This window comes from Tauraco erythrolophus, chromosome 4 (genome assembly GCF_009769465.1).
Source record: "Tauraco erythrolophus isolate bTauEry1 chromosome 4, bTauEry1.pri, whole genome shotgun sequence".
Classification (NCBI taxonomy): Eukaryota; Metazoa; Chordata; class Aves; order Musophagiformes; family Musophagidae; genus Tauraco; species Tauraco erythrolophus.
This window is the reverse complement of record NC_141468.1, coordinates 59,202,854-59,215,431: the sequence shown is the minus strand read 5'-3', so window position 1 is coordinate 59,215,431 and position 12,578 is coordinate 59,202,854. Positions and strand designations below refer to the sequence as shown.

General features: G+C 36.0%; 1 protein-coding gene across 7 annotated transcripts in view; it reads left to right on the top strand.

Annotated features, from left to right (window-relative positions):
• Nucleotides 1–236: 236 nt before the first annotated feature.
• The window catches only part of TNRC6B (trinucleotide repeat containing adaptor 6B), a 115,964-nt gene continuing 103,622 nt past the window's right edge, over nt 237–12,578 (top strand). For all 7 annotated transcript variants that reach the window (XM_086611057.1, XM_086611056.1, XM_086611053.1 and 4 more), the window contains exon 1: nt 237–328. In XM_086611057.1, the coding sequence (XP_086467183.1) occupies nt 275–328 (54 nt within the window). In that variant the 5' untranslated portion in view covers nt 237–274. The remainder of the gene's footprint in view (nt 329–12,578) is intronic.

The window sequence follows — 12,578 nt, the reverse complement described above, 5'->3', positions numbered from 1 at the left end:
CTGTTAGGTGCTTTTTTTCTCTTAATTAAGTAGAGTTATGTCTTATCCTGAATAACAGTTGTCTTACCTGTTTGTGTAAAACATAAATTCAGCGAATATATGCAGAATAGGAACATTAAAGGTCACAGCCTAGAATTGTTATTTATGTGCACCGCCAACTCGCGTAACACTGGTAAACACAAAAAAATAATTGTTTTTAAAATATATCTTTCTTTTTTTTATCTTTTAGGCAGTATTTTGCATTTCTGCAGAGCTTTGCACAGATCCTGTTCCCATGCAAACTGATGAGGGAGAAATACTGGAGGAAGGCAGTCCCAAGGTCAGTGAGGTAAATGTCACTGTATTTTGGAGGAACAAGAGCTTGCGTGGCTGGAATGGGGGATGGATGGAGTGAACGTTGACTGTTGGTGGTATTTTTAATAAATACCTGTATGCAAGTAAATAATATTTATTACGCTGGAGACATTTGAAAAATAAAGTTTTTAAAGGCCTTTAGAAAGATGGGCTTTTTTGCCATCTACTAAGGATTGGAACACGTGTTTTAGGACACGCCCTGGAAGGAAAGAGGAGACTCTTGTCAAGAAATACTAACCTTGATTGTATTCCATTTGTTAGAACTGGAGGAGCTTGTCAAGCTTTCTTCCTACCCACCCACCCTTGCAACTGACTTAAGAATTAGGCATGTGGGCCCTTAGGCGCAGGTGTCAGTGTTTGTGTATTACTGACTGATGTATGTTGAAGGTGTTCGGCTTCTTGTTTCCTTGTACTTGCCAGCATGTGCTTTGTTGTGACACTGGATAGTATGTTGCTTTTAAAGGTACCTCTCATTCTCAAAATATCTTGTTGGGACAACAGACTATAAAGTGTGCTGTCGAATATAATGTTGGTTGTGTCCTGCTTTTTGCTTACTTCCTGAAGATGCAGATCTTGAGTCATTAATTACTTTGGTTTGCATAATGAGGTAGTGATTATCATGTTCTTCAATAGGCTTATATATTTATTTTATAGTCCTGTCTCAACAAATTGTTAACTTTGCAGTTGAGCTGTGTTTAAAATAAAAATGGCTCCTAAATTTCATGAAAATCTGAATCATTGCTTGCTTGTAGTTTTGTGCAAGAGACTGGCTGAAAAAGTAAAAAGCTAGAGGACTAAAATAAAAACTTGTTCTTTTCTAGCTGTAGCTTTTTTGAGAGATGTTCTCATTGTTTCATACTCTAATAGAACAAAACATTTTTTTAAGCTGTAGCATCAATTTAGGAGGTGATTAATTATTAGAGAAAGGATTTGGTAATTTTCCTGCATGTACTTTAGGAATTGTGTTAATTTTAAATAACTTTGAAGGAAAGCTGGCTAGATTAGGAGCTGACAAATGAAAACATATCAGTGGATGTATTTGCAGCCTTCCGGAGTATTGAATACATCTCTTGACAAGGATGTGATTTCAAGGATCAGTGGCAGGTGCACATGTGAGAGGAAACGTTATGGTGCAATTAATTATTGATTTTATTAGCATGGTTACTGGTGCTTACTTTTCACCAGAGAGAATCAGGTTGTCCATGTACATATTTATGTATATACACACGTGCCTGTATGTGTGTGTTTATATATGGATACACAGCTTTTGCTTTTTTGTCAGTGTGGTAGGAAGTAGATTGAAGTAACTGTCTTGTTGAATTTAGTCTCTTCCTCCAATGAAAAGTATGCTTTTCTTTGGCGTTCTTGTATCTCCGTTCCAGCATTAGGTGTTCAAAAAATTTAGTAAGCTTAAATTTCAAAACAAATCTTTTAGACTGACTTTGAATACCTAAGTGTGTATTCAGTATTGCTTTGAAACAATTGTCATTTAGAGAATGTGGGAGATTTGCAGTCATGCATGTGGTATTCAGTGTTATTAATTAAAGAGCTGTATAGAATTCGTATATATTAAGCAAAAAAGACTCATGACTACATCTAGTCCGTGTCCCCATCCTGTGATGTACAGGACTACTCACTGAGGTGTATTTTTCAGTGTTCCTTTAGTCTGTAAATTATTATCCTCTCTTTCCTGGTCTCGGTAGAATTTTATAGCTATAACAGTTCAAGGATTTGTCCTAGAAAAATTTAGGCAAAGTATATGCCACTGTGTTGTCTTGTATCATTAAAATGATATCATTAATTTATAAATGTTTACATCATCTAGTGAGCGATTTCCATAAAGATACATTTTTCTAAGAAGTATTTTTTCAGACTTTGGCAATATAGTTCAGGTTTTTTCCTTTTGTCAGGACTTTTTTTTTTTTCTTTTCCTCCTTCACTCCACATCTCCTCCAGGCAGATGACATGAGTTTTTTGGTAAAGTTAGTTTTGTGCTTTAAAGACACTAATATAACTACCTGTTCATTCATATTTTATGAGGACCTTTCATTTCTCCCTTTTTACCCATTCCAGAACACTAATCTGTAACTAAAAGCTAAATATATAGTCTTGTTATGCTTATTGTTTGGATTAGTCAATCTTTTCTGTGTTTTTCTAGGTGTTGTTATTGGGTCTTTTTATACCCATATTTAAGTACTAGCAGTCCTTTTGGACTCCAGTCAGTTTACACTCTGTTCTGAAAAATCCTGTAATTTACCTATTCTTTTACCTTCAGCAGAAATTATTTTTTTGAGCCCACAAATGATATCTACAGAAGTTGTCATCTTCTAGCGTTTTATTTCCTATGGATATTAAAAAAGAACTTGGAACACTTCATATGTTAGCAACTCCTTTGAAGCTCTGCTCTTAAACATTGTAGAAGTTGAGAGTGCAGCTCATAGGTCTTATGAGATTATTTAATGCTGATTAAGCACATTCCAACTACTTCAGTGATTATAAGTTTGATTATATCATATATTAGGTCAGATTAAGGCCCCATTCTTAGCCTTTGCTCTGGATAATTCATTTTTAACCAAAAAAAAAAAGATTTTTGTGTGCGATACAAGGATTGAAATTATTGTTTATGGTGATTCATAGCATCTGTTATTGGCTGCTGCAGAATAATTACGAAAGAAAAGCAGGCAAGCTTTCTGACTTGAAATTATTTCTTCAGTCTTGTAAGACTTCAACAACAGCATTAAAGCTGTTGTTGCAAAAGTGGAGGAAAAGATTTGAGAATTTATTTTCATACTTTTCCGTTTGTCTCTTAAGATACAAACATAAACCAACATCAAATGTAAGTTAAAAACCAATTTATGTTCAAAAGACAAAGGCCCAGGCCTTCATGCTGGAATGCCTTGGTACCAGCTACACTTAAAGCATTTCTGTTGAGTAGTAAACAGCCTTGCTGTGATTGTGCTTGATGCATTCTGAAAAGAAAAAAAAAATTAAGATGCTCTGGGGTCTGGCAGATGTTTCTTCACTGTTCAGAATTTCTCTCTTATTCAGTTTTGCTCTTGACAAGAAGTGGGAAACCTGCATTTGGACCTCTTGCAGAATGTTCCTGTTATCACTTCATCCAAATTTAAATTGAAACGCACTTGAACAAGCAGACAAAGAAAATTGTCTTTGGACTCTGTAGACGAATCCCTTCCATGGTGTATTATATCTTGCCAGGAAGAGTCTTTGCCAAAATGTCACCAAACAATCACTTCTGACACTTGTCTTAAGCTGATCTCGAGTTGCAAATTGATCTGTCTTATTTTCTATAAGTATGCGTTGAACTTGAGGGGAAGGAAGTAAATATACTAACTTCTAGAGATATCTTTGTTGTATTGATACCAAGGTTTTTTGTCTTTATGTATCACCATGGAAAGACATGCTCATAATGCATCTTTGTAAAGAGTGAGGCTCACTACATGAAGTTCTGTATCTCACAGTGTTTGTAACTGACTCATCTGACTCCACAAAATGACAAAGCAAGAGGGGTTCCTGTTGGTATTGCAGGAAAAGCAGTGATTAGAATAATAGTCTCAGTCACCTGAGATGCGGATCCCATGACCAGTTATCAACACTTGGTTCCCGAGCCAAATGTTAAAAGAACATTTAATTCATAGAAAAGATGTCTCTTACTTTGCTTTTTATGTTCTTGCCCAGTAGCATGGGAAGAGGCAGTATGTTAATGCTGTCAGCAGTCCTAACACCTAAAAAGCCTTGGTACTTCTCTTCTGGAATCACAAGGGCATAATGTGAGGAACTAAATTTATTGTAGATTGAGATATACTTGAATGAAGTATTCTGGGGTGTCAGGGATAACATCAAAATCGTCTTTTGATGGAGATACCACGAATATTTGGCTATAAAGATTTAGATACCGCAAGAATTCATTTTCTTATGGTGCCAGTCTGAAAATAACCTAACAAGTTATACGTGAAGACTCTATCATACAGTGGAAAATGAATGATATATCATCCTTTACTCCTTGTGAACTGGTTTGGTTCTATAACTGCTTCAGATTTTCTTGCATCCTAGACTGTATAGTATTCTGAGCTATCAAGACGAAGCCTTGAAGAGAAAAGGAGATTTCCTTCTGTTTTTGAAAAAGAAAAAAAAAATTGTGCCTCATATAGAGCTGAGCAGGTCACTTTAAAAATATATGTGCTTCAAACTAATTAGGATTACATGAGGTATGATTAGAAAATGTAATCCTTGCAGTCAGGCATCATGAAGAGTGATAGACCTGCTTGTCTCCTATTGCTGTAGCAGCACTACTACAAAAGCTGGCCTTCATGCCATTCTTGAAGTGAATGACAAATCCAGTGGCAACTTCTTGGTAATTAAGCTTAAGGAAAGTTACTGATGGACTCAGTCCTCACTTTAATGTTTGTTTCCTCCACTGTTATTAATGCATATGTGTTTATTTCATTTTGTAATTTTTTTTTTTTTTTTTTATTGTGGTAATTGAGTTGTGCTCTTGTTCTCAATTTCGCATTCTTGGGAAGTTTCTAGGGTTCCTCTCTTTATTTTTTTGGCAGCATGTCCTTTTGTCATTCATTGGATTGCTTTCCAGCAGAGTGGTTTTTGCATATGCTCTTTCCCCTTCTCCCCACCCCTCTGCTCCATAGGCTGCTTCTGGAGAAACTTACTGTGTTGGTGGTTTTGTTGCCAGGGCTTTTCATCTTAACTATTTTCATTGTTTGATGTCACAGTTTCTTCCTTGTTGTCAGACTGTCAGAAAATACTCTTTCTGTTAACATGGCATCAACATGGTAAAGACAGCTGGCACCTGTCAATAGCACGCTCTTGATTCCAGTAGTTACCTAGTGTTAATGCCACAAAGAGGGGAAAAGACCTGTACAGAAGTAAGCTTTTTCAAATGAGCATAGAGTTTTTAAAAACATCATTATATTTGGCAGACATAGAAGTCTCATTTGACAGGAAAATTGAGCCTATTTTATCCTCATGATCTACCTGTGAATATCATACAATGAACTATCTTTTCACTTTATAAAATAGTTGGGGGACGGGGTGTCTGATTTCTGGCTTTTCAGGATATTTTTTCCTTCCTTCACAAAAAGGAAAAAAAAAAAAAACAAAACCAACATTTCTACTTGGAACTTCATACCCTCTACTGTTCTTTGGATTATGATTTTATTTTTATTTTTTTTAAATTATATTTTGTGGTAGTTAACTTGCCACCAGTGATTACTAGGCTTTTTCCATTACCAGCCTTGGTACTCTGAAAATATCAACAGGCAGTGTGCTTCTTGTCTGTGGCTGATTTCAGCTGTTTTCATCCATCTGTTAAGGATTACTGCACAAGCACACTTAAACTTTGTTTCTCAGTTGTTCCTTTGCTGTAAAATATTGCAGGAGGAAGGAAAATTTTACGCCTGATTTGAAGTATTTTTAGATTTCTTTCAATATTGGCAGGAGTTTTGAGCTTATGTTGCAAACTTCTTTCTCAAAAAATGCAATTAAAATTTTCATGTCCAGTGTAAAATTTCCCCTTCCCCTCCTTGTTGTTCCTTCATCTTTCAAAGTCAAAACCTATGAATTTGCAGGGAAGGAGGGACTTCGACCTAAGTAATTTATAGAAAGGTATGTATGAATTGTGGATTTGATTGAATGTTGTAGAAGGGAAAGGAGGAAAAATGGCTAGTTCTGCCCTTCGAATGCTTTGTATGTTAAAAATCTAGGCATACAAAATTTTGATTAAAAATGTGGATACACAGGATTTGTAATAATGCTCAACTCCTAATAAGTACAAGAAAAGGGAGAAGTTTCTGTACTGTATGGGTTTAGACAAATGTATTTTTCTTCAAAGTTTTCATTGGGTTTTATGGAAAAAATTATAGCAAAACTGAATAGGTAGTCTGGAAACTTAGCCTACTTTTCCATACTCCAGTGACTTTTTAAAAACCAGTGACACAAACATTAAGATGGCTTGTCCTGTTGTTCAGCCTTACTGTCCAGTGCCACTTGCCAAGTTGTCTTGAGGCTACCTGTTAATCCTTGTTTTACTTCCTTTCAAGCTGCCCACCTGTTCTTATCTGTCCACATGAATATTCCCCTTACATTATTGCCCGCTTGTTCTTATCCTGGTTAATTCTTATTTTTCTTGCCTCTTGGTGTCTAGTTGTGAACTAGCGTTCTCCTTCTGTTTAAATCACTCTGCAGAACTCTGTTGGCACTGGAAATGTTTTTTGGGTTTTTTTGTGTGTTGTTTTTTTTCTGAAGCGTGCACACACAGGTGATGAAAAGGTTAAAAAGTACATGTCACTCAAGTATCTCAGCTCTTGCTTTTATTTCATATTTGTTGAAAATAAAGATATGCAAGTCTGCCTGAGTAGTATTTGTATTTCATCTGTTAAATTACATATTTTTATATTTATAAACAGAAGCTTAAAATTCAGAAGGAAGTGGTGTTGGGAGGGAGCGTTGCCAGTCAGCAGGTATCTTTCTTAAAAGCACAAGTGTTCCGCTACGTGCATTTATGGGTAAGTTATGCTCTGATTTTGATAGTGGATGTTGCTTGATGCTGGCAGTAGTGCAAGAGTTAGACTGGTGCTTTCATTGTGTGGGATTTAGAATTAACATAGTAAAAAGAAAATCTTAGTTGGGGAGTTACACTTAGCACGGCATCCAAAACCTTAACGCCTGTATCTCTGCAGCTTATGGTACTACTTAGTGCTACAGAACTCGGTTTCTGTTGGGATGGCACTAAACGACCTTCAGACTGAGGCCTATACAGTAATGAAATGGACAGAATGCTTCATCACCGTAATTAAAAAGAAAAAAAAAGCTGTTTTCCAGTCTAGTACTGGCCTGGTACATGGTGCTTTCAGACTTGATGAGTTCTCTGCAGTATGAATCGCTGCTACCCCTGAAAATTTTGGCTTGTTGCTTTCAACCTCAGTGTACTTGGTTGCGAATACTGAACAAGTCAGAATAGAATAGATTTCAGTTTACTCATGTGGCTGTTGCCTCTCCCTTGTGTAGAGAGGAAAGTCTTTTTTTTTTTTTGGTTCTAATCACTCACCATATTTTTGGAATGCGTTAGTTTATTCATTTTTTATGTCTGCTGGTGGGTTACTTGTGGAGCTTCCAACGTTTCTGTTCCCTGATATATAGGGCATGTTTCCGTCATTTTTCTGGAACACGAGTTGTAGGAGCAGCTAGTCTTTCTAATGCTGACCTACAACTGTACTAAGTTCCTAGAGTCTTTGCGTAAAGTATCTTGTAAAGTCTTTTAAAAGTAGAGAAGTATTCTGCCTAACGAGACACTTACCTTATGCTTGTTCTGTAAGGTATAGCTTAAGAACTGGTCTGAGTACAAAGACAATTTTTACAACAGAAACTGATGTATCTTTATCATGCTCTGCTAGCTTCATTTTTCTAGCTCAAAAGTGTTACAACTCCTTAGGAGAGTAATTTCAAAACAAAATATTTGCATATCATGTTGTTTTTTTTTAAAAAAAGAAAATCCATTAATCTTTCAGTAAAGAATTAAATTACTTTAAATCTTAAGTTAATAAAGTAGTCCTCCCTTTTAATAACATGTTATAAAAGCTTGTAAAAATGTTATGCCATACTCTTGTTTTAAAAAGAAATTAACATAGTCTGTCAAGGAGAACAGAAATTTTTAGTTAGTTTTTCTCTTGAACTTTAACACTGTGGCCAACCAAAGAACCTAGTAAAACTTTCCTACAAAACACTACATAGTTGGGCCTTTCTACATGAGGGAAAAAAACCTGCTTATGAGTTTATAACTTTGAATTTCAAAATTTCAAGGCATTGTAGCAAAGAGCTATAATTACGGTATGTGGTTTAACCTCAGTCAGCAAATAAGCACCACAAAACTGCTCACTCATTTGTCGCCCAGTGAGATGGGGGAGAGAATCGGAAGGATGAAAGTGAGAAAACATGTGGGTTGAGATAAAGACAGTTTAATGATTTAAAGTAAATTAAAAAAAAAAAAGAAAGGGGAAAATAAAACCCAAGAAAAAACAAGTAATGCAAAATGAAAACAATTGCTCACCACCAACTGACCAATGCCCAGCCAGTGCCTGAGCAATGGCAGCCCCTGTCAACCTCCACGCACACCTCCCGTCACACCCTCACCTCAGTTTTATTGCTGAGCATGACATCATATGCTATGGAATACCCTTTTGGTCATTTGAGGTCAGCTGTCCTAGCTGTGTCCCCTCCCAAATACTTCTACACCCCCAGCCTACTTTTGCTGGTCTGAGGAGCAGAACAGGCCTTGACACTGTGTAAGCACTGCTCAGCAATAAGTAAAACATCAGTATGTTATCAACACTATTTTCAGCACACATCCAAAACATAGTCCCATACAAGCTACTATGTAGAAATTTAACTCTGTCCCAGTCAAAACCAGTACTGTATGTTATCAGGGTCTACTGGCAGTTATAAACCAGCAGTTATAAACAAGGTAAAATTGTTGAGGACTTTGAAAAAAAGAACACGGAATTAAGCAGACAGTGTTACTTGGAGTATTTTAAAGGACTGCTGTTGATAGCTTAGCTGCTTGCACATTTTTAAAGAAATTCAGGATCAAGTACAAGATTTTCTCAGTTGGGTGTACTGTTTTCTACAGAGGCAGGATGGATTACTCATTTGAAACCTATTTACCTTTTAGTGAAGCCTAAAATTGCTAAAATAAAAATTGCTAAAATAAAGATACTAATCTGATCTCTGAATACCCTGAAGTGCTTTTGAAGCACAAAAGAGAAGGTTAATACAATGTTGTATTTTCTTTCCCTTGGAAAATACCATCATCTGCCAAATTGACTTTAAGATCTGTAAGGACTGTCATCACACAGTCCTTTGATCCAGCCATTTCATATGTACAGTTCATGTGAAGGAAGTACAATGGTATGGAGTGTCATTGCAGTGAACAGGTGTCTATCTGAGATTTCTAAAGGAAGAAATGCTTCAGTCTTAAATAAAACTCACTTTAAACTCACTTTTTCCATTCTTTTAAAGGTTCTTTCTTTTTCATAAATGTTTTCTTGTTATTTTTTTCTCAACCAATAGCATCTCTTCTTCAGTTGATTATAGCAGTTTACAATACTTTGTGAAACAAACAAACAAAAAACCAAATAATATTTGCTTAAAAAATTAAAAACAGTTCTGCATTTGAGAGCTAACCTGGTATAGTCCCACCATGATTTTGGCGACAGTCAGGGACATTGCACATTGAACTGTGTTCAATCGTACTGTCTTACGGCAGATTGAGGGGTTAGGTGTTTGGGGAGAAATTTGAGCCGTGGACAGTGAAAGCTTACTTTACCCTTCCAAATAACTTGTAGTCTGATTAATTTGGCTGAGTCATTGAGATGTAAAACTCACTGGTCTTGTTGACTTCATAAATTTGCATGACCCTACAACTTCATTTTCAGTTTGAACTAGACAGATACGAATTTGTTTCAGTTCCTCAAAATTTTTTCTTCTCTCATTGGGTGTGGAAGAAGTGGATGAGAGGTTTGTGTTTTTTTTTTTTTTAGATTCTTGACACTAAAAATCATAGTGATCGTCTTAATTGTTACAGTAGATAAGAGACTATGTGGGCAACTAAGGACACTTGAACTCGACGAAAAAGTATTGCACAATATCAGTTTCCCTGAGGGTAAAAGCAACATTAAAAGCATGTCAGCATTTTCTGTCACTTGTTTAAAGTCTATTTGCTGAGACATTTGGATAGTAGACAAGACAGTGTATTATGAAAAAGAGAGAATGTAGTAGTTGTCTACGGATGCAGTAAGCCTGTGTGAAATTAGATTGCTAAGAAATGTCATCAAAGTACTCTGAAATCATATAAGAAGGTGTGTTGGACTAAACCGTGACAGTATGTTGCAACAGGTGAAGAGTTTCCACATGTGATTCATAGAGATAAAACTTATTCTGATGCCATTTCATTTTATTGTTTGAGGACAAGCTGTAATGTGTGCAAGCAAAAAAATCCCACATTCTGCCCCAGAGATGAGTGGGTGTTTTAATGGTTTGATGGTCTGTCAGATACCTAACAATTTTAATAATCCTGAGACTTTTGGAAGAATTACACAAGCAAGCAGCATTGTCAGTGACTCCCTTGGGACTAAAACGAGTTTAGATTTACATTCTGATAACTGGAGAAACTGGAAAGTAGTTGTACAGTGTAAGTGTGAATAGCCTGTATTACTTCTCCTTTTTGACAGTGGTCATAAGTGGATGCCTAAGACAGGCTTAAAGCAGGGTTAATATATATACTTACAGCAGAATTGCTCTGAGCCTCCAGCTGATTGTTGCTCAGGAACAATTCTGGGCTGCTGGCAGTTTCTATGTGTTTAGAATCCACACAATAGATTTCTTTTCTGTGAACACAGAAAAGAAAGTTCTTCTTTCTCTCTCTTTCCTGTCTAGTCAGATCTCTTAAAGCAGAAAAATTTCAGCACCTGTTTGTGTGTGCCTGGTTTATGTCACTTTCAGTCACTCCTAACAAACAGCCAAAAACAGTATTCATGATAGTAAAAGTGATTGAATGTATAGTGCAAAAGTATAATTTAGTTTTCAGTAATTCTGTTTATCATCTGCTTTTTTTGAGCCATTAAAAATTCTATTTGTTGTTTATGCCTGTTGTCCTTTTGTGGCAATGCATCACACCTTTCCAAATCTAAGTGGAAGAGAGCAGTTAACATGTTTTCTCTTTTCTCAATCAGGGTGGTTAGCAGTGTGTGTATCAAAATAACAGCCACTTACAGATGTCAGTTTAAACTGCTATAACTTGTTCATGTGTGTCTGCACCATAAATAGTAAATTAACTCTAAAATGAATTGGCTAAATAGAGTCACTGGGCTGTACATGAGTGGCTGTTCAACGTAGTGGTGGTGGGTGTGCTTTTCAAGGGCCTTTGGGTCAGATTTTTCCCCTAAATGGAAAGAGCGTTAAAGATTTGTTACGGAAGTGTAAAAGGTTTTTTCAGAGTTGCAGAATTTAGCAAGAATTCATGGCTCGTGAAATGCTGATGTTCTTTAGCTGAAGAATAATACAGAAAATTAGTTTAAAAATTACTAATTTACGAGAATGACTCGTGTCTTACTGAATTCAGATTTTTCTGGGATTCATACTATGTATGTACAGAACACACTACGAAACGGATGGAGTGCGTCATCAACTGTGGTGCAAGAAAAGGAGACCCCTTTTCCTTTCTTTCAGAATGCTTTATGCATTTTGTGACTGAGATTGCTGAACTGTTTTTCAAAGCTGCCTTGGCAGCTTCAGAGTTGAAGTTTTCAAATGTCATTTCTAGATATCCTGTCATACCATAACTTGAGCGACTTAAACGTCTTTGGTGGTTGAGGGTGTTAGTGGCAAAACAGTATCTTGATGCAAACAACTAAGTAGTTAAAATTGCCTTCAGAGTAAGATTCACATGAATTACTAGAGAGAGAGAGAGAGATGAGCTGTTGTATTTGAAATACTTTGCAGCTAAGTAATGTGTTTTAAAAATAATATTTTTTTTTTAATTAAGTACACTTTCTTACCTATACAGTATGAAATGCGTTTGGCTTTTTAGCATTTTGAAAGTGTGACTGTTATGTTATTTGTGAAGATGTTTTAAGCTTAGTGAGGAATTAATGTTGAGCTGCTGGGTGTTTCACAGAGTATTAGATAATATAAACATTTTAAAAATTGCATAGAAAATGGGCCATAGGTTATTTCTGCGAGTGCAATTGATTAATTAGTGACAGTTGGAGGCAGAAGCAAAACATCTAGTCTTTCAACCATTGCTGCAGGTTTGGTGCTTATTTAGGTGAAATATAAATTACATATTCTGAGTTACGTAAATTCTCTATTCTTAATGGTTAATTGAGCCACCATTCATAATCTGTCCTGTTATTATGTAAGGATGGCGCCTGTTTTAGTGATGGTATATGTTAACGTGTTGGCATTTATAGTTCATGTTGTAACATTTCATTGAGTTGGAATTAAACTACCATTAGGCTGCATATACCAAGCATAGGTATTAGATCAGTGATTAAAAAAACTAATTATACACGGTTTAAGCATGTTAGCATTCGAAATGAATAGTAGGGAGTACTGAATGTGATATGTGACTTAGCAGTAGCATTACCTCAGTGAGTTTTCACTTCTCTTTTTACTAACAGGAAAACCAGTTAGGA